The sequence below is a fragment of the Lichenostomus cassidix genome, chromosome 12, assembly GCF_008360975.1.
Source record: "Lichenostomus cassidix isolate B80296 chromosome 12, HeHo_3.0, whole genome shotgun sequence".
Lineage (NCBI taxonomy): Eukaryota > Metazoa > Chordata > Aves > Passeriformes > Meliphagidae > Lichenostomus > Lichenostomus cassidix.
In genome coordinates this window covers 17,850,212-17,875,272 of record NC_139493.1, presented here as the reverse complement: position 1 = coordinate 17,875,272, position 25,061 = coordinate 17,850,212, and the positions used below count along the sequence as shown (strand labels likewise).

Genomic DNA, 25,061 nt, shown 5'->3' with positions numbered 1-25,061 from the left:
GCTGAGCTCTGTTAGCCCAGTTCCAGCTGTGCTGACCCAGGCTGAGTGTGGAGCTGAATCCTTTTGGGATCACTCACTGCGAGACAAAGTCAACCTTCTGGCACTGAGGTTGGTAACAAACAGCACAAGCCTCAAAACCATTCAAAAAGTGCACTCAACTTACATTGCCTTTCCTGCTGTTTCTTTTCCTCAGGAATAGCAAAGCTTTCTGGCGACTCCTCTCTATTTGGACTGATTTTTTACACAAAAATCTCCAGTGCCCATCCTGGAGATTGCCCAGAACACACCTGGCAAGAAAGAGCCAAACTGAAACAGAGCAGTTAAAAGTTAAGAACAGATTTATTTAATCCTCTTTTACACACATAAGTTTTAAAAATACATGCTAAGTGTAAGATTGTCTTTACATTTGACATCAGACTTCTACCAGAACTTTGAAATCCAGTTTAAGACACTATCAAAATCTGGCTCAGGGCATCCCAAGCTGGGCATCCAAAGATTGAGGCAAAGGAATTCCCAGTGAGCAGTCTTGGATAAATGTCCAAATTCAGCTGAAAGGCATCAACAGACAGTGCTGGAGGTGAGACACTCCTGCAGCACCTCTAGAATCTGCATTATTAATGCTCTTGCCCAGCTGGCTCCACTGAGGTTGGCCTTGCTCTGCAAGAGTCTCCTCTGGAATAACTCAGGGTCTTCTTTGGCCTCACTGGGGTACAAGCCAGGGAATTCTGCCTCAATCCACCTTCCATGGCTAGGGCAGTTACAGACAGGACAAAGGGGCTTGAAAGAAGCAGTGCTTTTAAACAGTCCAGTAATTAGTGACATTAAACTCCAAACTGTGAGAGCTGGAGCAGAACACCTTGGCTTAGAAAATTTCTGAAGCCATAATCACCTACAATGATAGCAACAGAATAATTGAAAGCAGTGCTTTGGTCACATTCTGAAACGTGTTGGGCTGCATGTCCCCATGTCCTGATGGCAGCCCCTCCTGACATTTCAGTCTCATTCTTTCCCAGTATCTCCCATCAACAGGTATTTTGTTATTCTCTGCTCCCAGAGGACTTTGAAGAATTGCAATCTTGAAGTTATCTCTCTGAATCTCTTAATGACATTTCCAAATATTATCCACAGGGGAATAAATGAACAGATAGCATGGTGGCTGGAAATGAAAGCAGAACGTGTGCAGCCACAGGGCAAAGCTGGCCAAGCACCACTGATCTGCTCCATCCCTCCCTGGCAAACCAGGGCTAAAACTAGCCTGGCTTCAGTTTGTAGTGTTTGACAGCTAAACTCGACTGAGTTCATAGGGCAGGAGTTACAGCTCCCTCATCCCAAATACTGCCCCAGAAAAAAATCACAAATAGTGGCTAAATGCATCCAAGAGACATGCAATAGCAAGTGTTTTTATTAGAGGAAAATTGTCTTTGTGTAACCAAATAATTGTGATGCTATCACATTCACACCACCTACATCTCAGTGTCCCCAGCTTGGTGTCAATGATGATAAATGCCTAGGATATAGCAACAGGATGTATCAGTAGGATATATCCAATAGCTACTGGGTGGAACTTGAGTGAGAGCTTTTCATTAAAAGTAATTTAACAGGTAATTTAGGAAATTAAGGACCCAACAGAAACTCAACAGCAACTTTAGGAAGGTCAGATGAATTTCAAAAAAATCAGAAAAAGTAGAAAGAGATACAGAAGAGATACAGAACCCTTTAGAACTTTGGTTTCATGTGTCACATGAAAAATAACTTTAATTCATAATAGTGTCACATTTTCACAAGGACTGGCATCACTGGAAGAAAGATCATCACCTAGAGCAGCCACTGCTGCAACTTGCCTTTGAGTTGTCCTTTCAATGTCCCCAGGAAGGCTCAGCCTGCTCACCGAGCCCAGCACGAGGCCAGGCCACACCTCAAGGCTGTGCTGCAGAGTTTCTGCAGAGCTCCAAACCTGCTGCAGCTCGAACTAAAGGCCAGCGATCCTTCACTGTGCACAACAACAAACAAAGCAAGCCATCCAGAGCTGCCCAGAACACCCTGAATCCATGACCTCGCCAGACAAGCACTCCTCACATTCCTGCCATGGCCAGCATTCCTGACATGACTGCTCGCAGCACTCCCAGCCAGTCCTGCCTGCAGTGACGTGGCCAGGGCTGGTGGCCAAGGGGAAACAGCTGCAGCAGCTGCCTGTCCCCCCAGGCCTTCCTGCTGCCACCGCTGCCTTGGGGACACCCTGCACAGCCCAGAGCAGACCGTGGGGACACCCTGCACAGCCCTTTGGGGACACCCTGCAGAGCCCTTTGGGGACACCCTGCAGAGCCTAGAGCAGCCTTTGGGGACACCCTGCACAGCCTTTGGGGACACCCTGCACAGCCCTTTGGGGACACCCTGCACAGCCTAGAGCAGCCTTTGGGGACAACCTGCACAGCCTTTGGGGACACCCTGCACAGCCTTTGGGGACACCCTGCACAGCCCTTTGGGAACACCCTGCACAGCCTAGAGCAGCCTTTGGGGACAACCTGCACAGCCCAGAGCAGCCTTTGGGGACAACCTGCACAGCCCTTTGGGGACACCCTGCACAGCCTTTGGGGACACCCTGCAGAGCCCAGAGCTGCTGCAGCTCCTCTGAGCCAGCCAAGCCCTGCAAAGAGAGCTCTGCAATCCAGCCTGGAGCTGCAGGGCTGCAGGTAAACTCTGCTGGGGGAGCAGCTAAACTGCCCAGCAGTGTGAAAAGACACCTTTTATTTGCGTTGCTTCCAAAATAATAATGAGAAATTACATTCAGATCTTTTCCTCCCCTGCTCTGCTCCCCTCTCCAGACCAGGAGTGAATTAAGCCCAATTTACAACAGAACCTCTCCAAAGGCCTAATTACAATGATTCCATTCATAAATAGCTGGTGGATAAATACGGATCTCCCATTCTAATGAATATTGGCAATTTCAGCAAGTCAAAAGGCTAAAACGTGCTTCCTCAGAATGGCAAAGCTGCCTTAAGTAACGCAACCCCCTCCTCCCTCCCCCCTCACCCACAAAAACCCTCCAAGTGAAGCTGGAGTACTAAAAGCAAAGCCAAGAGCCTATTCAGGAAAGCAGCAATTCCAGGGGGAGCTGCCGGTGATGTCATGGCATTTAAACGTCGCCTGAGTCACAGGTTCCTGAGGAAGTGGCAACACCTACGGAGTTACTGGATGAAAGTCAGACTTGGAAGCACGGGACGAAAATAAAGACACTCACAGACAAAGCAAAAAGCTCAAGGAAAATCGTGCCTGCTTTAGAGAATCTCTCTCTGCCATAACTAGAGTTTGTCACTAGAAATGAAGGTGAGTTCCACTGAGAGCTCCCTCAGAAAGGAAAAATAAAAAGGAAGGGGAGAAAAAGGACTCCAAAAAGTGTCAAAACCCAGGGTTCAAATGCTTTCAGAGCAGCAGACATGGAACCTTCCTTCCTTTCTTCCTTCCTTCCCAGCCTGACCTGGGCAGGAACAATTCCAGCAGTTCTCCAGGCAGCTTTAGCCTGCACTGGGCTGATTTGGGAAGCAAAAGCATTCCAGCAATGAGACTCCAGCTTGCATTTTTCATGCCTCACACCCTGCAGTGTAGGATGCATCAACTGCAGCTTCTGAGATGAATAAAGACCATTAGAAGACCATTAAGACCATTAGATCAAAAGAGAAATTAAGGAAATAACGACATATCTCCAGTTCAATGTTACTCTCCCCTTTCTTACTTCCGTAGTGCAGAATAGTATTTCACTAACAAATCAAACAATGAATCATTCTGCTGAGATCTTGCAAAAGTCAAGTGGTTCCAGTGCCAAGAACTGAAGTTACACACAAGCCTGAATTTTTGCATGCTCAGACTACTGAAGCAGCAAGCCACAGCCAAGGAATGTAAGAACAGAAAGTAACTGGATGGGAGAGGAGGGAAATTACAAGGAATAATTTTTTAAAAATCATGCTTTTGATTTGGAGCAGTGCATTGCTCCTGTCCTTTCCTGTTAGCTCACTAAAATATTTTGTTCAGAAGCAATTTGAAGTTTTTCAGCATTTCAAATGAAACACACGTGTTGCATGTGACCTTCACTGCAGAGACAAAGCCCATTGTACTTTCTATCAATGTCCTACATAAACATCCACTCGAAGAACAGGAGGAAACAGGCATTTAGAGAGCCACAGGAGATGGAAAGAGTGTGTGCTCCCTGCAGCCAGGAAACCCCACACTGCTGTTTTCAGGCCTCCTGATTGCCCCTTTTCTCCCTGAGCCCAAGGAGCTCCAACATCAAGGCAGCACTGGCCTGATTTAACAGAAAGAACTGTGCTGTTCCAGCTGCAAAGTTCTGACAAATAACTGGTGGCTTCTGAAAATCTGTTCAGAGGATGTCCTACATCACCCCACTGGGTTTGAGAAAGTGCTGTGCTTAAGTTACAACAGGCAGATAATATAATTAGTGAGGCTGCAATTACATATGGCTGGAGCAGTCATGTGCATCCTTATCCTGCGGTGAGATCATCTGCACTGGGAAAGGAGGGGAAAAAACTGCTGCCCTGAGACATGGAATACCTGAAGGTACTTGAAGTACATCCCTGCTACTCCAGCTTGGTGCTGTTCATTCTCCTGGGAGGAGCTGCAGCCTCCCTTCCCTGGGCCAGGTGGAAATAATCCTCAAGTGATTTCATTGCAGGACTCCTCTGCAGCCTGGATGGTGCAAGGATGAGGATCCAGGAGAGAAAGGAGACTCCAGGTGAGCACAAGCCACAGCCTGGTTATCAAGGCTTCATATTGCAACAAAACATGGGTTTGGCCCAGGATAACTGAGAATAAAGCCCACAGATATTCTTGATAGGTTATGAATAAAAGTAAAATGAGAAAAAAAAAAAAAAGACAACAAACTGTTAGGGTTTTCTGTTTCCAAACCTGCCAAGTGTTGCTCAAAATGAACTTTCCAGAAAAATGAACTTACAAAAAAAGAACTTAAGGAAATGAACTTATACTGGAAAGCTGAAGTGGCAATAGAGAGGGCAAGACTAAATAAATTTCAAGCCTCAAGCGTTACCTGTGTGGTGTTTTTAAGCACTGCTAGGTCTGCAGAAGGCCCAGGCAGCCACAAGGGAAGGAGAGCTGCAAATGGGACAGGTGGGCAGGGTTTTCATAGGTTAGGAATTTACAGCCTGGCACAGTCCAAAGTCCTCCCAGTGTAGTATTTCTGCCTTTTGAAACAGTTAATCCTGGTGCTCTGCAAGAGCAAAGGTGCACAACACCCTCTGGAAGGAAAGTTTCATTCTGGCAGGATATGCATGAGCACATCAGCTGCACTGAAAATGAAATAAAAAAAAAAAAGAAAGGAATTAATGAAGCCAAATGGTAACAGGCTGGAGACATCTTCCAGACTCTGGTTCTTATGAAGTCAGCTAAAATTTCCCATGTTGCAAATATTTCTTTAATGGCTCTCTTTGGAGTATAAATGAGTATTTGTTTCTAAGGAAAGCCTTGCATTGTTATTTAAAAAAGAAATGAAAAATTTGGCATGAAAATCCCATAACTGAGCTGCTCCTGCTCTCTTCTTCCTGTGTGCACTGTGAATGCAAAGTCACAGCGCAGCAATCCCTGAGCCAGGGGAAATATGGAAATATGGAATGGCCTGGAGCACGTGGAAGAGCAGGCAGGCTGGGTATGAGCCAGCTTGAAATGTATTTACTGTTGCAGGAATGTGAGCAATCCTCCCTATTCCCATAGGAATGGAGAGCTAGGACTCTTCTTGAACTCTTCAAATTTGGTTCTGCTTTGAAGAGGAACGATATAAAAATACCCTCATGGATTCTGTCCCAGCTCCCAAGGATCCTGTGAGAGGCAGAGTGTCCTTGATCTCCAGCAGCTCAGTGACCTCAGCCATCCCTGGCCTCGATGAAAACCCTGCATGGCAAAGGCTGTTCCCAAAAAACACCTCAGAATCTCACTGGTTTTATGGGGTGGCAACCCCATCAAAGGGGGAAGAAACTCAATGGCAAGCTGGGTGAATTCTTCATGGCTCTTGGTCTCGATGATCTAAAGGGTCTTTTCCAACCAAATGCTGCTCTGATTCCATCAGCAATTCCAGCTATGAAAGCTAATACACATTTAGGAAGAATTTCCTCAGTAAGAGGGAAAGAAGTGCTATCATTTGATACCACAGTGCAAAGTTCAGGAACAAAACGCATTTCAGTGAGAGTTTTCTAAACAAGAGCACAAGTGAGACATTGAAATGAAGTGCTCCTAGACGGCAGAACTACTCAATCTTGCAAGTACTTCTGCTGTCTCTATTTAAGGTGAGCAGCCAAAATTTATACAAAGAAACAGAATTGGAGTCATAGAATGTTAAGAGGTTGGAATGGACCTTTAGGATGATCCAGTCCCACCCTCTGCCATGGGCAGGGACATGCAGAAAGTGGGATAAGAATACCAAAGATGACAAAATGGGAGTTTTAGTTTTCCTCACTGGGCTTCTCTGAGGACACAGCACCACAGCCATACAGAACACAGGGAAGGGAAAGCATTTTCCAAACTCAAGATCAATGATTTTAAGGCCTGGAAGAGTCACTGCAGTTTCCTTTGCTTTGCCAAAATACCCACAGTGCTGTCAATTTCTACTGAAGCAGAATCTCTTTAGTTCTTGGGAGCCATCAGCTTCCTGGGAACAGAACTCCTGTGCTTCCACTCCTGATGAGCTCAGCCAAGCTGTCTGGGCCATCACCAACCTTTCTTCATGGATCTAAGTGTGGTTTTCAGATTTGTGCCCTTCTCTCTTCCAGCGCCCAAAGCTGAAGGCTTCAGACTCCAAGCCCCACTTTGGGAAGGGCTCTGGCCGTGGTTCTGCTGGCTCTGCTGGCACCAGGACAGCTCACAGGTGTCCCTGAGGGAAATCCTCTCCTCATGGACACAGCAGGACACAGCAGACTGTGGCAGCAAGGATGAGAGCAAGTGAGAGCTGCAGGGAAGAAAACTCTCCCAGAGAATCTCCAGTTCGTCACTGATGGATGTGGGACATTCATGTCACAAATTCTAAACCTCAGCCAGCACAACACACTGCAGGGCTGACCCTGAGGGAAAGCTCCAGCTGGTTGCAGTGGGAAATCACAACACAGGCTGTCATTCCATGAGTTTATGCTCAAGGACAAAAGTGGTGACAGAGCTCTCCGCTGAGAGCTGTGGTCTCCTGACAGTACTGAATGTCCCCAGGTGAGGCATGTGGCTGTCACAGCTGCAGGTTGCCATATAGTGCCAGTGTATCTCTATTAGATATTTAGGAATATGAGAACATGAGTAGGATCCTCTGAGGCTGCTCATTCTCTCTTCCCAACACGTTTGGTTAAGCCTTGGGTTGGTTCTACACAGAAAGTCCAAGTTCAGGTTCTTCAGTGGTGCCATGGTGGAAGAGCTCCTGGCAGCACAAATAACATTAAAATCCATCTCCTCCATGCAGAAAGGGAAAGTTGAGCTTGTCCCACTATCAGCAAACACTGCAGCTGGGGATTGTGCAGAAATCCTGTGATAAGTGCATCCAGGGCAGCAAATACATGTGTGTGTCTGCTATTAGTATTTGAATGTACATTCATTCATTCACTGGGATGGATTCTCAGCATTTCTCACTCAGTAAATGCCCAGAAATTGAGTAAAGGCAAAGAAGAACAATTCTGGTCCGCAAGGAGAAAGAAAACAACATTCTAGTCAGACAAGGGAAGTTATTGCAAGTCCAAGTGAAGGGTTTCTGCACATCAGGGACATCTGGGAAGCATATGGACAGGAAACAGCCCAGCCTGGGAGAGCTGGATGGTACTGGAATTCCAGAGGTAAGGAAACATTGCATTAACCCTGAGCTCTGAGCCTTTCTGCCTCCTCTTCTCCTGCACTTAGATACTTCCCAAGGAAAGCTAGGATGGAGCTTCACCAAGCCAAGCCAAGTTTCAGGGATTTCAAACAATTATTCATGTTTGCCAGGTTGAGAGATGTGCAGCTTTCAAGTTTTAGATAACCCCAAACTGCAGAGCCATTCACACTCCATGGTCAGCAACTCCCAAAGATAAAAAAAGCAGATTATTCCCTTTAAACTCCCCTGGCACCAACCCATGGCTCCAGCTGGACTATGGCATGGCTAAAAACATAGCTCCAAAGTCATTCTGTACTTTAAAAATGTAAATTCTCAGTGTTCAGTGCCTAAACACCAAAAGATGACTTGCTCTGCTTACCAGCTTTGAGTTCCAAAATATATTGCATTCATATATATTTTTATATTACAATGGAGTTACCTAAACTAGACATAAGAAATAATGTAAATATAATGAATGTGATAACAAATAAATAGAAATAGTGGCTATTTTAGACAATAATGGCTATTTTAGACAATAATGGCTATTTTAGATAGTTGGTGCAAACCTCACTATGTTTCAATAAATTTTCTTTTCTGATCAGAATATGGGAGTTGCAGAGATCCTTGACCTGACTGAACTTCTGATGTGGCATAGGAGAGAAGCTGGGAAATTCTCTTTAAAAAATATTCAGGGCTTATGGTAAGGAAGGAAGTAAAATAATTGGATTGACCAACTGATTTTCATAATATATATGGGAAATAGAGGCTGCTTGGCAGACAAAGTGATTTGCATGTTTTCTAAGTGAGTTAGCTCATAACCCCCACAAGATAAAGCTAGGAAAGGGATTTCAAATGTCCTCCTAAAACCTATTGCAAGTTAAAATCAATAGATTCAATTTTGCAGTAATGTACTCTCATATTTTAAAAGAACTCCTTTTTTTCCTCAAGCTATCTTTTAAACTCAAGGATTCCCAAACTCCCCTTTGTGCTCAGCCATAATCTCTGAATCAAAAAAACTCCAATGAACTAAATAGGAAAACAGCATTGCTCTTCTGAGGACCTGAAAAGTTCTGCATGACCACACCCAAGAACAGCAAAGGCAGAGAACAAATTTCTTATTTCAGTGAAGCATTTCCCCACAGGTTTTGACTGAATCAATGGCTCACCACCCCCTAAAGCAATTTTTTACCATATAACAAAGCCTTCTCTGAACTCAGGGATGCCTAATCATGATATAAATGCATTTTGGTCTTTCCTGGGCAAAAATCAGTCATACCACATTGTTTCCATAGCATGAAAGGATGAGATTTTTACAGGGAATAACAACTCCATGGACACATCCAGAACAACTGAACCCTAAATCCACGTTTGCAAACAGAAGCCATGGTTTAGGGTTTTACCCTAAGGTTTAGGTTTAGGGCTTTACCCACTCCTGCCCACCTTTAAACGTGAAATTTAACTCCCAACAGCAGAAAATGCTTCAATCTTAACAAATTCCAACTGAAGGGGCCCAAATCTGAGCGAGATGAAAAAAGACATTCAGAAATGCTGCTTGGACATGGCCATTGACAAGCAAAATAAAACCTGGCACAAATAAACCACCCAAGTTTACTTAAGCAGCATATTTTATATGGAAGCCATATTTAGAAATTAAAAAAAAAAAAAGAAAAAAGAGACCAGGTTTAAACATAACCACATTGCTCCAGTTATTTACACAATAAAAAGGAAAACATGGCGAGTTCTGTCCATAACTGACTGCTTTGAAAGTGAAGTTATTCATGTCAGAACGTGGGTTCTATTTGTTTGCATTTCCAGCAGCCAGGAGGGGTAAGCAATCATTAACTTGTCAAAGGAGAGATAAAAGGCAGGCTGCAGTCCTGAGCAGGGCATCCTCCTCTCCTCCTCTCCTCCTCCTTCTCCTCCTCCTCCTTCTCCTCCTGCTCAGCCACCTGAGGTCACACTGTTTCGTCATCACTCATGTCCCAGATCTGCAACAAAAAGGGAAATTTTAGTTGTGGAGTTGAAATATGCTCTTAATACGCTCTTATAAATTCACATTGCTGTTTAAAAGGAATAATAAATAGCATTTTATGGACTGTTGACTAGCACCAATGGAGCTTTACAGAAAATTCAGTGTTTTTTGCTTCTGTTAACAACCTACACACCAATACTTACTTGTCATCCTGGGGGTGTTTTTTACCATACACTTTTGAGCATTTGTCACTTTGGCTGTTTGCTATTTATTATCATTTACAGTAAGACTCAGATCAAACCCCAGACATTCTGGTTTGCTTTGCTGACTCATTGGCACACGCTTAATGTGAGTAATAACTTCTAATAAACAGCATATTTTACTAAGCACTGCAGAAAAATTTCTAGACATTCATGAAGAACTAATTGTTCACTTTACACACAAATATTAGATCTCATAAACAGCACCTTAAAGACAAGAAGTTATATGGAAATTTGTATTTTTCTATGGTTTAAAGAAGAAATAAAACTACACAATTTTTTCTGCAGCACAACATAATTGTGCTTTTACTTTCCAGCTTGCCCTTGGCCAGTAAGTGCTTATAGAGTGGGGAAAAAGAGTGAATATTTCCCCAGGATATCAAGGTGTCCTTGTGGACACACTGAGGTGGAGTGGTAGAAATTCAGACCAGGGACTTGCAGAGCTGTTTGAGGAGGAGAACACACTCTCAAGATATCCTCCAACCTTCTTCTTCCAGAGAAACAGAGGTGCTCTTGAAAACCTTTTGATGATATTTTAGAATTTTAGCTGATGGCAAATACCCTCTTTCTATCTTAGGCTTAGGGCTAACATGGATACTCAGCTTTGAGCTGGGTTTAATAACACAATAATGCCGAGTTTAGAATCCATTAAACTGCATTTTACCGGGAGCATTTTGAACTTGCCTCGATTCAATGCAGAAAAAACCCTTCTGCAGTGCTGCAGATGACACATGACAAGTGGTTTTGATTACAAGCACAAAAAATGCCATTTCCAGAGCACACAGCTCCCAGAAATCCCTCGCTGGCCATGACCTGAGCAAAGGAGCAGCAGCACTTCTGTGGCCCTGGGGAAATGAAATTCAGTTCCTCTGTTCCCAAACACAACTCGTGTGTTGGCACACAGCGGCCAGCTGAGTTATTCTCTCATTTTACATCCTGACCACTGAAATATATCAAACCCCACCCCAGAGCAGAGCAGGAACAGTTATTTAGGCTGTAAATTTCAGGGCACAAAGCAGTGTTTTACATGCAGGCAGTGCCTGTGACAATGGGGCACTGTTCTCACTGCGCTGGGCAGACAAATAAAAAATACAAATAACCTCCTTTCTACACAGGCAACAATGCCTATTGACCTATAGCTTTAATAAACCCTTACAGGAAAAAAATGGAATATTTCTGGGATTTGAAAATGTTCTAAAAAATAAAAAAAAAAAAGCTCTGCAAATCCAAACACACAGAATCAAACAGTTCTCTGCAGTGTGCAAGCTGTGTAAAATGAAAACTCTGAATGGCAAGATTTTCTCCATTCCTAGAAGCGTCACAAAATGGTGGTGTAAATCCTTATGGAAAATACTGAAGGAACAGTTTGTTTACAAAAGGAAAAAAGAGTTTTCATCCTGCCCTAGATGAGCAGCCTGGAGCTTGCCAAGGCAAACACAAACGTCCAGCTCGCCAGTCAGGGTCAGGGATGTGGAAAATAAATATAAAAACCCAAATCTTTAAATAGAGTTTATGGTATGATTCAAGCCAGAGAGAAGCAGAAATCCCAAGTTTCAGACAGTCCCCCTAGCCCAGTTTGTGAAAACAAAGCCCACAGACTGCAGCCCTGACAAGGAAATTCTCCTCTAGCTAAAGCAGCTCTTTTTTAGGAGGCTTTGCACAAAAAATAGCCACAGAAACACTGAAACTGAGGTTCCCAGGTATTTAATCCATACTCAAACATCCTAGACTGAGTGGGACAATTTTGAAATGTTTGAAAAGTATTTTCCCTCCAGAAGAACAGGCAGTTTTATAAGACGGTTTACACTTCAAGTCAGAAGCATTAAACCCTAGAATGGTTTGGGCTGGGAGGACCTTAGAGCTCATCTCATTCCAGCCCCTTCCATGTTCAGGGACACCTTCCTCTATCCCAGGCTGCTCCAACCCAAACCCAGCCTGGCCTTGAACCCTTCCAGGGATGGGGAAGAGCATTTTGTGTCCAGTTTACAAAGGTCTGTAAAGAACAGTGGTACCTTAACAAAGTAGATGCAGAGGGAAGAGGAAAACACAAAACAAAAGGGAAAAATTCAATGCAGACGTTTACAATTGCAAATTACCTTAAAGAAAACAAACTCGGTGGGATTGTGCAAAGGAAGTTGTGTGAAATGCTGACAGCTCAATTATCACAGGCTCCTAACTAAGAGCAATACATGTTTTCATGGAAAGACATTGAAACTTTAATGGACGATGACTATGCAAACTCTGCAGATTACTTCAAACGAGTGAACCTTTCAAGAGAGGAAATCACAAAACACACCAAGCCAAGAAAGACAATGTGTAAAACGACTGTCAAAAGAATCTGATCTCCAAAGCAAGCCGTGAATTGGGATTTTTTCACGTCTCCTCTGTGCTGCAGCACACCTGGGTGAGGCAAACCCAAACACAGCTACAGGCAACGGCAGGAGAAGCCATAAAATGGGAGATAATGCAGCAGCTGTCAGCCCCACCCAGCCTGCACAGATCTGGGCACATCACCTGAGTGCACCTGTTCCTTCAAATACCTGCTGTTGGAGTCCAACTGCTCCGCAGAGCTTCTTCAATTTCACATGCAAATTATGGCTGTTCAGGAGAAGAGAAGGATTCCTTGTTTTCTTCCAAGTCTAACCACTATTTTCGTAAATAATAGGAAAAATGGGGGGGGGGGGGAGGGAGAAAGCCCACGAATTCCCACTGACTGATTTGCCACAGATTGCACATTGAATAAATCCAATGGAATAGAGAGTTTTGCATTTCCTCCCTGCCCCAGTAACACCTGGTATCTGCAGCTGAACTTCCACAACAGCAGCTCCAAAACTGGTGCTCACCTACCCAGGCAGTGGCTTTGCATCTTCCAATCACCATATATGATTCCAACAGATAATCACTGCTTTTCTTATAAATAATCTTGCAAGAATAGAAATATACCTTTAGGGGGTTCTGAGAAGTTTCTTGTCTCCAAGCTGCCAAACAAACAAACCCCACACATGCTGTTTTCTGCACACAACTGAGATGGATTTGCAGACACATGGACCAAAATTCCCTGCTCAGAACAACCTGGAGTAGTTTTATTATGCAAACCACAGTGTTTACTATGTTATAAATGCTTCACATATGGTGAGGAGTAAAGAGTAAATTTCTAAGGGCTGAAAATGAAATGTTGCATCAATCAAGCAGCACAGCTGAGGATCACATGAGAACACAATTTCCCAGAGCAACTGTCAAACTTTAGTCCATGATTTAGAAACAATCAGGATTTTTAATGAAAAGAGAACACACTTAATCAACTTTTTGCTATTTTGCAGCAATAAAATGTGAGTTTTTGGATAGATATGAAGTTAATCATGTTCTTGTTCTGTGCTCAAGGACAGAGACAGCAGATGAGAATTCTGGGCAGCCTAAATCCCTTTCCAATGTGAATATCTGGCTGAACATCCATGTGGATCTGTGGCTAAAGGTGCTGAGGTGCCCTGGGCAGAGCATGAGCACACTTTGTGAGATCTGCTCCGTGTTCTGGCTCCACTGGCTGCAGCTCAGGCACAGCAACAAAAATCAAACTGCACCTTGAAAGTCATGCAACTCCTGCAGGTTCCAACCTGCAGCTTTTGCAGCCTTTCTGGCACCCAGCGAGGGGGAGAATGAGAAAGTTCAGCACTCTCCTTTCATCTCGGCTCCCTCTGCACGGTGAGCATTCCCTCCATCTCCCCGAAACCCAGCAAACTGCAAGCCTTTTGTAAATCCAACAATTCCCTCTCCATCCCCTTTTCCCGCAGGGAGAACAGCCAGAAATGAAGAACCAACAGGAGCATTTTGCTCTGCCCAGGCTCCAAGGGATGAACTCCAACAGGGATCACTTGTGCTCCCAGGGCAAGAGCTACAGTAATTCTCCCCAATTTGTTTTCAAAACTATCTTCTAACTTTCTAAAACTCTAGCTAGAATCAGCTCTGGCTGAATCTAAATTATTAACTAGCAGATATGTCTCCCTTCAGCTGACACACAAATTACAAACTTAAACATGAGCAAATTAACCTAAAACAAATTAAACCCAAGGTTTAGAAAAACTGCATTTCTTTCTTCAAGCTGCTTTATTTAAGCAGCAGGTCGAGAAAAGAGAGGATAATTTCTCCAGATCCCTGCAGACAATGCCCCTATCCCAGCTAGTTGACCTGGCTGACAAATTCCTCCACAAATTCAGTTTTTCTGTGTCTGCCTCCACAGCCTTCCCTGTCTGAATGTTTTAATGTCTAGCAATAAAATCAAGTCCATCACCCTTGTACCTTTTTGTTTTCAGTGATGGTGGCCCTGACTGATGCCTGTTTTGCCCTTATAGCCTTTCCAAAATTCTGTATTTTCAGCCCAGAGCCATAGCTTGAAAGGTCATAGGGATGGGGCATTCTCATTTTCATCTCAACAGCAACTATTCTATGAGGTCCTCTTGTATGCAATTTTTTAAAAAATAGATGTACAATACTTAGAAGCACAGAATGGTTTGGGTTGGAAGGGACCTTAAAGCCTAAATATCTTGTAGAACTGGTATCTGAAGGACTTTGAAAGCTATTTTTAAGAACAAGACAGAAAGAGGCAAGTAAACAGCACAGAAAATATTTGTTTACCAATAAACTTTCAGCTAGAAATTCTTTTTAATATCTCCAGTTCCAAGCAGATATGTAAATAGTAGCACCAACAGTAATTAGTCCCTTCTGGGTTTACAGCAGTTTTCCCAGGTATTCATCAGAGAATTATATTAAAACATTCATAAAAAGGATTTTTTCTGGTCACGACTAACAATTAATGAAACAATACCAAGAAAGAAAAAACAAAAAATGCACACTAGGGTTTTTCTGGTATAAAAATGCCTCAGACAGATTTCCTTCCATTGTTTCTTGTTTTACAAGGAAAAAAAAAACCAAACAAACCCAAAGCACAGAAGCAGCAAACACAAAACCAATTTCTCTCCTGTCTAGAAGTGCTTTGAGCTGAAAAGGGCATTTTTCAGGGCACAGCACTGAGCTGTTGCAATGATTATATTTAAGAGGAGAGTTTCTACTACTCAGCCTTTTCTTCAGGCTCTTAAAAACTGCAAACAAACAAGAGTGACAACAAATAAACACACCCCCAAGCACGTCTGATGATTGCCATTATTCTGTTCTGTGTGGGATTTGCAGCTTCATTTTCCTACCACCAAAAGGCAGCCAGCCAAGGAGAATGTGTGTTTGAAGGAAGCCACAATTAATGTAAATTCTGTCACAGGAATGATTAGATCTGGTATAAAGCCTTTGGCTGAAATGGAAATAAAACATTGTAGAGTATAAAAGTGTATGTTTGAATTCTTTATCACCTTCCCCCTTTGATGTGCCCAGGTTTTACATTAAAAATAAAAATGTGGGTAAGTCTACATTCATCACGTTTATAAATCCTGCAAAAATTGATAACAGATATAAAAGCAAGTTTACTTTCAAGGGTATCTCAGTCTTGTGCAGGAAATGTGGATTGGGTACAGAAATGGCTCTCAGAAGAATTAACCCATTTCTACACCTGAGTCTGTGCCTTTCCAAGGGCCCAGACTGTATTTGTTTTGCTGTAAATCCATCATTTGCCATGTTCCACTGCATCTTTTTAAGCCACAGGTGATGCAGAACTGCTGTCAAAGGCCTGTCAATGAGCTTTCAGGTCAGAACAATCCAACAGTTGAAAGTTACTGATTAAAAACCAGCAGCAGATTAACTCCACGGCTGAACTGCAGCAATAAACAGCCCTGAAACAATGAAGAGATTACAAACCATGGTGCTTCAGGTACACCCAGTGCTCTGACAGGGCAGGGAGAATCACTGAGCTCAGCTGGAGATTCCTCTGGAACACATTTTGTCCATCCTTCCCCCACAGCAGGGCTGCATCAGCTTGTTCAGGGCTCTGTCCAGAGAATCACCACAGAATTGCAGAATGCTCTGTCCAGCTGAGCTTGCAATATTTCTCAGGCTTCTCCAAGAACCCTCCTCTAATATTTTTACAAATTTGAGATTAAATCCTGTCTTGAAACAAGGATCATCTTGGTTAAATGAGCCAATATCTACCACACAGCCATCAATATGGCTTCTATCATCATCACCATGATGTTTAAGCTGTTATCATCATCTTTAAGATGTCTTTCCAACAGCTTCAAGATGCTGAATGACACAGATCTGCCCACTTAAAAACCTGATAATCCAAAGAAAGATATTCCAAAGGAATTGCAGCCATAAGCACTTGCTGTTGGATCAATCATCCCCACCACTCTTTGTGGAATCAGAGATTTTGGGGAGAGAGAAGGGACTAAGATTGACATTTGCAAACCAGATCATGAAGAGACACTGCCAGATGTGATGGGGATCCTTGAGAACTGGGAAAATCTTCCTCTTCTTTTCAAAACACTCCCAAATTCTCCATAGAAAATCCTTGAGGCTTTACTGACTGATTAAAGAACACAGATCATTTTCAGCTGAGACAGAGATTCCCATAACAATAGGAAGCATTACTGGGAGGTCAGCTAGCCAGATATGAGTCAAGTTCCAATCCTACACCTCCAGCATTTTCACATTTGACCAACCATGCTCCCCCTTCCCAAAGGGTAGCTGGCAAACACAAGCAAAAAATGCATTATTCTAAAGAATTCCAAAACCAACAACAGGGATCCTTTTCAGCTGAGTTCCCATTCTGAGAAAATAACATTTGGCAGAAAAAATTAACACATTTCCCACGTGCAGTTATGTCATCTCACATGTGTAGTTTGTGCACAGCTTTAGTATAACCAGACTTCCTCTCATGCACTGTCTGTAACACATAAGTAATAGAAAACTTGAAATGCAATCAAAATATTAATTCATTAAAACTGTGATTTATCCAGTGACCTCACTAATCTCATCATTGCTTCCATGGAGATACATGTGGTGTATACACAACATTTCTATCTTGTGGAGGAGGCAGCAAGAAGTTATGGAAAACTTTCTCCTCTCTCCTCTTTTACAGAAGGAATGCTCTTCATGTAGTGAGAAACTAAAGTAATTTCTGGAGATACAAGTTGAGTGAATAAAGGAACATGGTTTAAATGCTCAAAGTATTGAGCAGTATTAAATGCTCAAAGAATACTGGACTGGCAGATTTATTTCATGTCATATAGTTCAGAAACTTAGGGAAAATAAATACATTTGTATGAAAATTTTACATGCTAGTCTCCCTCAGGGTTAATCCTGTCACTTTTCCCATCATGTTTATCAAAAAGGAAAAAAATAAATATTTCCCAGCATATTTGCTATGTCCATACATTAACAATAAATAATAGAGGCAGCCTAACTTCACTGCAGAACTTATGTACTGGCTAAATAACAGCTCTGAAACCATATGTCCAACCCAGACTGAGCTGGAAACTTGTCCAAGGGGCAGATTTATTCCTATAACTCTTCCATTAATACAGAAACAACTGAACAAACAAGAATTCTGATGAGACCGTGCAGAGATTTTGAGCCCCGAGGGTCTTGCAGGACTCTGGATTATTCAAGCCATTTCAAAACTGCTTTTGATTTTCTGACCACAGAATTGCAACATCTGCTGGCCTAACAGATTGCCTGCACGGAGCTGTGTCCTAGCTATCAAATCTCCTGATTTAATTCTCAATTTTTTATCCACCCTGCTGGACCTGCTGGGACAAAGTGAGTGCCCACTTGCTCTGCTGCTGGTTTCTCATTCCCAGGAACAAAGCAAGGTTTTATCAAGCTCCTGGTTGTGGGAACTTTATTCCAAAGCTGCTGGATGAGGACATGACCAGCCCAACCAATTGCTGTTTCTGAGGGCAGCAAATTGTCCAAATTAACCCCAAGGTGTTGCACTTCCTTGTTTGTACCCCAGAGCTTTGAAGAAGCAGAGGAACACCCCCTGCCATCTGACCCATCCAATAACAAATTCAGCCTGTTACTGCAGGCCTGTTTAACCAAGCCAGGCTTAGCAGAGCCCAGCTGCAGCCCTTCCTGCCATGGAGCCCCAGAGCAGCTCTGGGAAGCCAGGATGGCACAGATGTGCTCCAGCAGAGCTCCCAGTTGCTTACAAGGCAAACAGCTTGTTTTGGCTCAGCAGCCCCTTTCCCCCCATCTGGGATGTTTGATGTCTTTGCCTGTTCCATGAGTGCAATTCCATGAGCTGATGGGATCCACAGGCTGCACAGAGAGCATGGCAGTCCAGCTGGGAGCCACAGAGTGAGAAGCTACTTTGCAAAGTTGGATTGCCGCAGCAAACAGAGTTAGTATGTTTTCAAAATGGGACTGCAGACCTAGATGGGAAATGAATTTTCCATAAAATTCATCTCAAAACAAGCAGCAGATCTCCTGCACTGTGAGAACATACCATACTTCTTCACTAAATCTCCATTATTTTGACTATCTTTTTTTTTTTTTTTTTTTCCCACTTCACCTCTTCTTCCCCTGCAAAGAAAGACCTGGAATACACTTGTGAGGTTGTTGTGCACAATTCTGAACACCTGACCCATCCTGGCTCCAGAGCAGAGTGGCTCCATCAGTACTGAGTAAAACAATTCATTTTATTCAGTTCATAAAGCTTTTCAATTCCTCACAGAGCTGATAATTAACCAAAATTAGTAGGAACAGGTGATTATGGATGTTGGATAGGGGAAAATTGAAGTTGCCATGGAAACCAAAGCACAAAAGGTACTTTATAAATAATGAAAACATTGCACTATTCATTACAACTCTTTTTAAACGGAAAAATAAATCTGAGGAGCACTGTCAGAACCACGATCTTTAGGGTCCTTCCAACCCCAACCATTCCATGACTCTGTGAAATCTTTGGGTCTAAATCTGAGAAACTCAGAGTGTATCATCTGAATGGCTACACTGTGAGACTCAGGCAGGCAAAGGATTTTATTCCCAATAAACACCTTACAAGCAATATTTTGATCATCTCTTTACTCTGACGATTTTTATGATCCCACCCCTGAAATACAGATTTTTCCCTGAGCAAGCCTTTAGCTGCAGTGCTCAGTGCTGAGCTGCATCCCAACTCCAGCTCCACATGGGATCATCTCAGCCTCTCTGATTCCACAGCAAACCTTCATTCCCTTTTCTTGCCTCAATGGAATATTCTTGCAAAACGCCAGTGCTGCATTCAACTATTGTGTAACGCAGAGACTTCAAAAAAACCCAAACCCAAACCCAAACAACCCCACGAAAGACATGTAACACAAAGTACAGCTTTCCCAGGAGCAATATTCCACCCAAACATCTTCACTGGGAGCTCACAAAAGTGAATTTTCTATTTTCAGACCCCTTCTCCTGTATTAACCTTTCAAGTGCTGCTGCTTTAGCACACAATTTATCTAAGAACTCCTTTGTAGCTCTGATATTTCTCTCCTGGTGTGATAAATAAATGCATCACTATTCTACTGAAGGAGTTCTTTGTCCTCATAACTGTATAAAATTATTATATTGTAACTAAAACCCGAGGATTTGATTTCCTCCACATCAGGATGGCTGGTTTTCCCCATTTTATTTTGTATTATGGGTAACAGAGGATATTTTCTAACGAGCTAAATCTGAATTAGAGACATTCTTCTCTGCCCCTCTGCACCACATTTAATATCATGACCCAGGGTCTGGTTTCATTGTAAAGATTAAGCAAAGTTTTCCTTCATCTTTAAAGTCATGAGCTGTTTCTTCTCAGATAAAAGTTTGAAGTCACCAAAACCTGGCACAGGCAACCTTGATAAATTATTCCAGACAAACACAGTTCTAGTGGAGAGAATAAACTTGTTTGCAATGGTGATTTTTACAAATCAGAGCTCTATCAGTGCGCTCTGTGGGACAAGACAAGCTTTAACAATCTTCCTAGCCACATATAATTCACCTAAATAAATAACTTCCTTTTAAAAACCAATTTCTTCCTTCTCTAACACAGCCAGTTTAAGAACTTGTTAAATAAATTGAGTTGTACTGACATTATTCTGTTACTCAGATGACTTGGTCATATTTGCTATGAACAATTTAATCCTCCAGTGGGGTTAGTATCTTTACTGAATTTTATTTTAAGGCTTATTTATTGGTGGCAGAGAAGGGATTGCTACGGGAAAGAGGGGATGGCATCTCTTTTTCACATGCTGCTCCTAGTGAACTTCCATTTCCAGCTCAGAAACCTAAATAGCAAATTTAAATATGTAACCAAATACTGTCTCATTATTTTATTACCAAACAAATAATCTATACATGCTACAAACACGTATTTTATGTGACAGGAAAAGTGACAGGATTAATCACGAGGGAAACTGGCATGTAAGAGTTCTATGTCTTTTATAGTTCTTTATATTATAATTCTAATAATAATGAAAGTTTTGGAAGTCATGGAACTGTTTCCTAATTCCAAAGGCTCCTGAAGGACTCAGTGCTGAGTGTGATGCACTCATTTCCTACTGATGTGAGACCCAGAGGTTGTTCAGAGTGACGTTGGGGTGGCAGGAAGGAACTGCTCATGGAAACTTTCCTATCCCTTTGTCTTTGTGCAGCCCCATTAAAACCTCACCCACACCAACCAAGTTCCATAACATTAAGCAGCATGACTGAGGGACCAAAACCCATCCAGCTATCCACAACCCTATCTGAGGTTTGCATCTGCACGCTTCGTGCTCTGCCATGGTTCCTTTGAAGAGCAGTCAAGACTTCAGCCTCACTTCAGAAAACTTCTCCAGCTCCCAGAGGGAATGAGGGACAGCAGAGCATGGAGCCCTTGTCACAAATCCAGGTTGTCAGCCTTCCCCAGCAGGGAAGAAAAGCCTCTCCAGCTGCTCCCAGCACAGATTTCTCCCACTGGCAGCCACACCTGCAGTGGCAGTGAGTCCTTCAGCCTCCACAGCAGCCTCTCCCTGGGCCAGGAGCCAGCTGATCACCCTAGCCAGCACCAAAAACCTCTTTCATTTCTGTCTGAGCTCTAATTAGTGACATCGCTGCTCCTTCTCTCATTAATTAGGCAAGAAGCTGCCCCTGCAGAGCGTCAGGCCTCCATGTGCATCCTGGGGATGTCAGTGCAGAGCTCTCAGCTCACACTCAGGAGTCTCCACATGAAAGCAAGGCTGAGCAGAGATTCTCAGGGTCTCTCTGTGAGTCACGATGACAGGAAAGCTGCTGTGGTCATGAACAAACATCACTGGCTTTTCTGACTTTGTTCTCAAATAAAGCAAGGCCTGCTTTTGGGCTGTACTAAGCACTGCTTCCAGGAAATTGAAAAATCCAGAGGCTACAAGTGTCAGAGATTAAGGTGTTCCTTGAAAAATTAAAGTTCTTCAGTAAACCCCAAACTGAAGAGGCCATGAAGAGCTGAAGCATTTGTGCACAAACTGAACAACTCCTCTCCCCGTTGGGAACAAGCTGGAACTCGCATGGGGCCCTGCACAGCCTGGCAAACTCCCTAATTGTTGGGAGCAGACAAAGTCTGTTTAGTCATGTCTGCTCAGGGGAGGATATTACAACACATCTGCACTGCCTCTTTCCACACTGCTCAGTCCCTTCTCCAAAGCTGTTTTTCCAGCCCTTTTTTCCATCCAAGAATCCCCCCTGGTTCCATGGTCACCGTCACCCAGGTTGGCCACACACCTGGCAGAGCTACATTTTTATATTGCAACTATTGCACCCCAGGAACTGCAGATCAGACTGGGAGATGAATTCAAACTGCTTTCTTCATTGCTCAAAGGATTCTTTCCAAGCTAGAACAGGATTCTTTCTAAAATATATTCCAGCAATATATTCATCCACGTTCCAAACCAGCCAAAAGCTATTCCCCCACGTATTGCATGATGTAAAAAAGAGAGAAAAGCAGCAAGCAGGGATCTGGTGGAGATCAGCTGGGCAAGGAGCAAGGGTGGGTTTGGGATCTGCAACAGCCAAACAGTGATTTCCTGCTCTGCCAGTGGGATCTCCATCCCAACCCAAACCCTCTTCATTCCTGAAGGAAGCATCTTCCCTTCAGCTTCCTTTTTGCATTCTGGAGAATTTTCAGCCTTGCATACCGGTGATACCGACAGAAATAATTTATAAGTGTTTTACCAAATTCTTAATGAATATATAAAATACATTTAATAGATAGTTTTAACTTACTTTAAATTTCATCCTTTCTGAACAAAAAAACTATGCCTAGGCTTCATGCCTCATTAAATGACTGAGTAGGATTCATTTTTCACAAGCAAAAAAACCCTAAAAGATCAGCTTCAATAAAAGAAATTATTTATCTCCATCAATGTCTCCAAGTTCTAATCTGGGGCAGTGATAACATCAGTGACATTAGTTTAGAGACAATTGCTGTTTGCTTTCTTTAGAGCAGCCAATCAAAAAGGGATTTATCTCTAGAGTAGAACTTTTCCCACACCGAGGAGAAATGAAATTCATATGGAGCCCAAGTGCAGAGCTGGGCAGGCACATCCCATTATTTCATTGGGGGGAATTTGTTTTTGAAATTATGCCATTGCTGCTAACAAGAAGAAAGAAGTCAAAACCCAACAAATCATTCCAAAGGCAGAACAAGTTCCAAGTTATGATAATTATAAAAGTTCATGCAAAGATGAAAAGTGCCATAAAAACTTATGGAAAATTATGCAGTGAGGTAAGGGTTACTAAAAGGCAATGGGGAATGGGATAATTATTGCATTTCTTCGTGTTTGCAACTGGACTCAGAGAGCATCAGAGCAGAAGGACAACGGGATACAATTGGGTTCCTCCATGTAGACACTATGGCACAATTGCATTAATAAAGGGATTTTTTGTTACTTTGAGAAAATGGTGGTGTCACCTTGACTTACAATCCATAAAAAAAGGAAATCAGAAAGATCCCCAGAAAGTGCAGCACCTAAACTGATGAAATCATGCAGCAGTGAGACTGAAGGATAAACACATTTAGGTTGTCTGATTATTGATTACAGCTCTCTCTGAAAATGAGTTCGAGATTTATTAGTATTTCATGGAAACTGAGATGAAAAACAGAGTAATTGGGCTGTAAAATCACCCCAGACTAGGAGCATCCTGCAGAAGGAAGGTGTCAGAAAGCTAACAGCAGTGGGCATGAGGAGAGATCAAAAGGACATTGATAGAAAATAAAATGATTTTTAAGACAAGCTGAGAGTTTGGTCACAAGATGCTCAGATCAAAATATGGCACAAGTTATGGTGATTGACAATATAAAGGACAAAGAAGTGCTAGAATTAAAAAATTCCTTCATGCAAAACAAGGGTAAACCATGGGAGACAAAAACTGTGGGGACAGTGCCATATGGGGCTTAATAAAAGAGAAAATCCTGGAGAGGAGAAAATATCAGTGCCACACAAAGATCATCCTGGGTGCCAGCAAAGTCATCCTCAGTGTGGGTGGAGAATCAGGAAGTGACACAACAATGATCTGCACCAACGTCTTTCAGAAATATTGTGAGACATTGGAATATGATTTTTGAAGCTGAAGAATCAGATTGAACAATGTAAGGAAATCCTAAATATTGTGATATATGGGAATATTATCATTTTTGAAGTTTAAGAACTGGGTTAAACAACGTAAGTGAATCCTAATATTGTGATATATGGGAATATTATGATTTTTGAATTAAAGATTAAAGAACATAAGGGAATCCTAACTATTGAGACATATGGGAATATTACGATTTTTGTAGTTTAGGAACTGGATTAAACAACATAAGGGAATCCTAACTATTGTGATATATAGGAATATTACGACTTTTGAAGTTTAGGAACTGGATTAAAGAAGGCAGGTGAATCCTGCCAGCTCTAACAAACATTGCAGTGCTCAAGGACTGCATCTCGGTGGAGCTGAGCTGACCAAGCAGGGACAGCAACCCTCAGGACTGTGACAAAAAGCTGCTCCCAACCCCTCTTCCCAAAGGGCTGCACAATGGCAATTCCAGCCTCCTGCTGAACCTCGTCCTTCCCAAATTCTCGGTCTGTTTTGGCCCCAGGCTGCGTGTTAGCAATGATAAAAGTGCTCCTTTCAAACTCGCAGCGAGGCAGTTGCAGCGCCAGTGTCAACATGAGCAGTGCTCGTGGCTATGGGAGGAGCAGAGGGGCAGGAGGGAACTCTGGGCAAGTAGCAACAGCACTGCTCTCTCTGGCTGAAGCCCAGGCTGATCCCATCGTATTTTTAACCTTCTCCAAGTTGACTAGACTGGAATGGTTGCTCTGGCAGCAATTAGAAATCAAGCTCGTTGTAATTATCCTTACGCCGTAGAGATGAAGGGACGTCCCTGGAAACAATTCTGCACCTTTGATAGGTGTGCAGGGCTGGTTAATCAGTGTTTGCCTCCTTCAGAAACACTGGAAGGAACAACCAGGGAGGGATAAAGAGGATTTCTTGAGAGAAAGCCAAAATGCAGTGTTTTACGCTGACCTACACATATCAGGTAAAGAGTTTGGGGTTTTTTCCCCTCAATGAGTGAACAAAAGTTCAGTTTCAGGAGGAGAATACCTTTGACAGCACATAAATCAGAATTAGGGACAGACAGACACACAACCCCAACAGCTTATCACAGAACCCAAGAATCACAGAATATTCTGTGAATACCCACAGCAATGTCCAAATTACACCCAAATAAGACTTTTCAAATAGAATCATTAAAATCATGACTAAGATCATAGAATCATAAAATGGCCTGGGCTGGATGCACCTAAGTGTTCACCAAGAGCCAGCACAGAAAGCCTGAACAGTCACTTATTTCATCCTGAAGAATTATCCCCCTACCCAACAAGAAATATTTATAATATTATAAGGTCCAAAGAGAATGTGTTTGAGGAATTTGCAAAATTCAAAGGGAGTTCACAACACTGCAATGCCAATTTGAATTTTTAAATGTTTTGACTCACGCTGTCATTAATTTTTATGAGCAGAAAACACTCTAACAAACACAGTCAAAATATCCTGCAGACAAATGCAGGTAAGATTCAATTTAAAA

The 25,061-nt window shown here is 42.7% G+C and overlaps 1 protein-coding gene and 1 long non-coding RNA gene across 2 annotated transcripts in view; both read right to left on the bottom strand.

Moving 5' to 3' along the window:
* Positions 1-320: 320 nt before the first annotated feature.
* On the bottom strand, positions 321-5,049 carry LOC146431883 (uncharacterized). Its single transcript, XR_014854796.1, has 2 exons — positions 2,555-5,049; positions 321-2,490 (listed from the first exon to the last, which is right to left on the bottom strand). It is a non-coding gene; the product is annotated as an uncharacterized LOC146431883 (long non-coding RNA).
* A 2,520-nt stretch (positions 5,050-7,569) lies between these two features.
* Positions 7,570-25,061, bottom strand: part of ATG7 (autophagy related 7) — a 79,109-nt gene continuing 61,617 nt past the window's right edge. Inside the window, exon 19 of the mRNA XM_085073066.1 lies at positions 7,570-9,831. Within this exon, the coding sequence (XP_084929192.1) occupies positions 9,799-9,831 (33 nt within the window). The 3' untranslated portion in view covers positions 7,570-9,798. The remainder of the gene's footprint in view (positions 9,832-25,061) is intronic.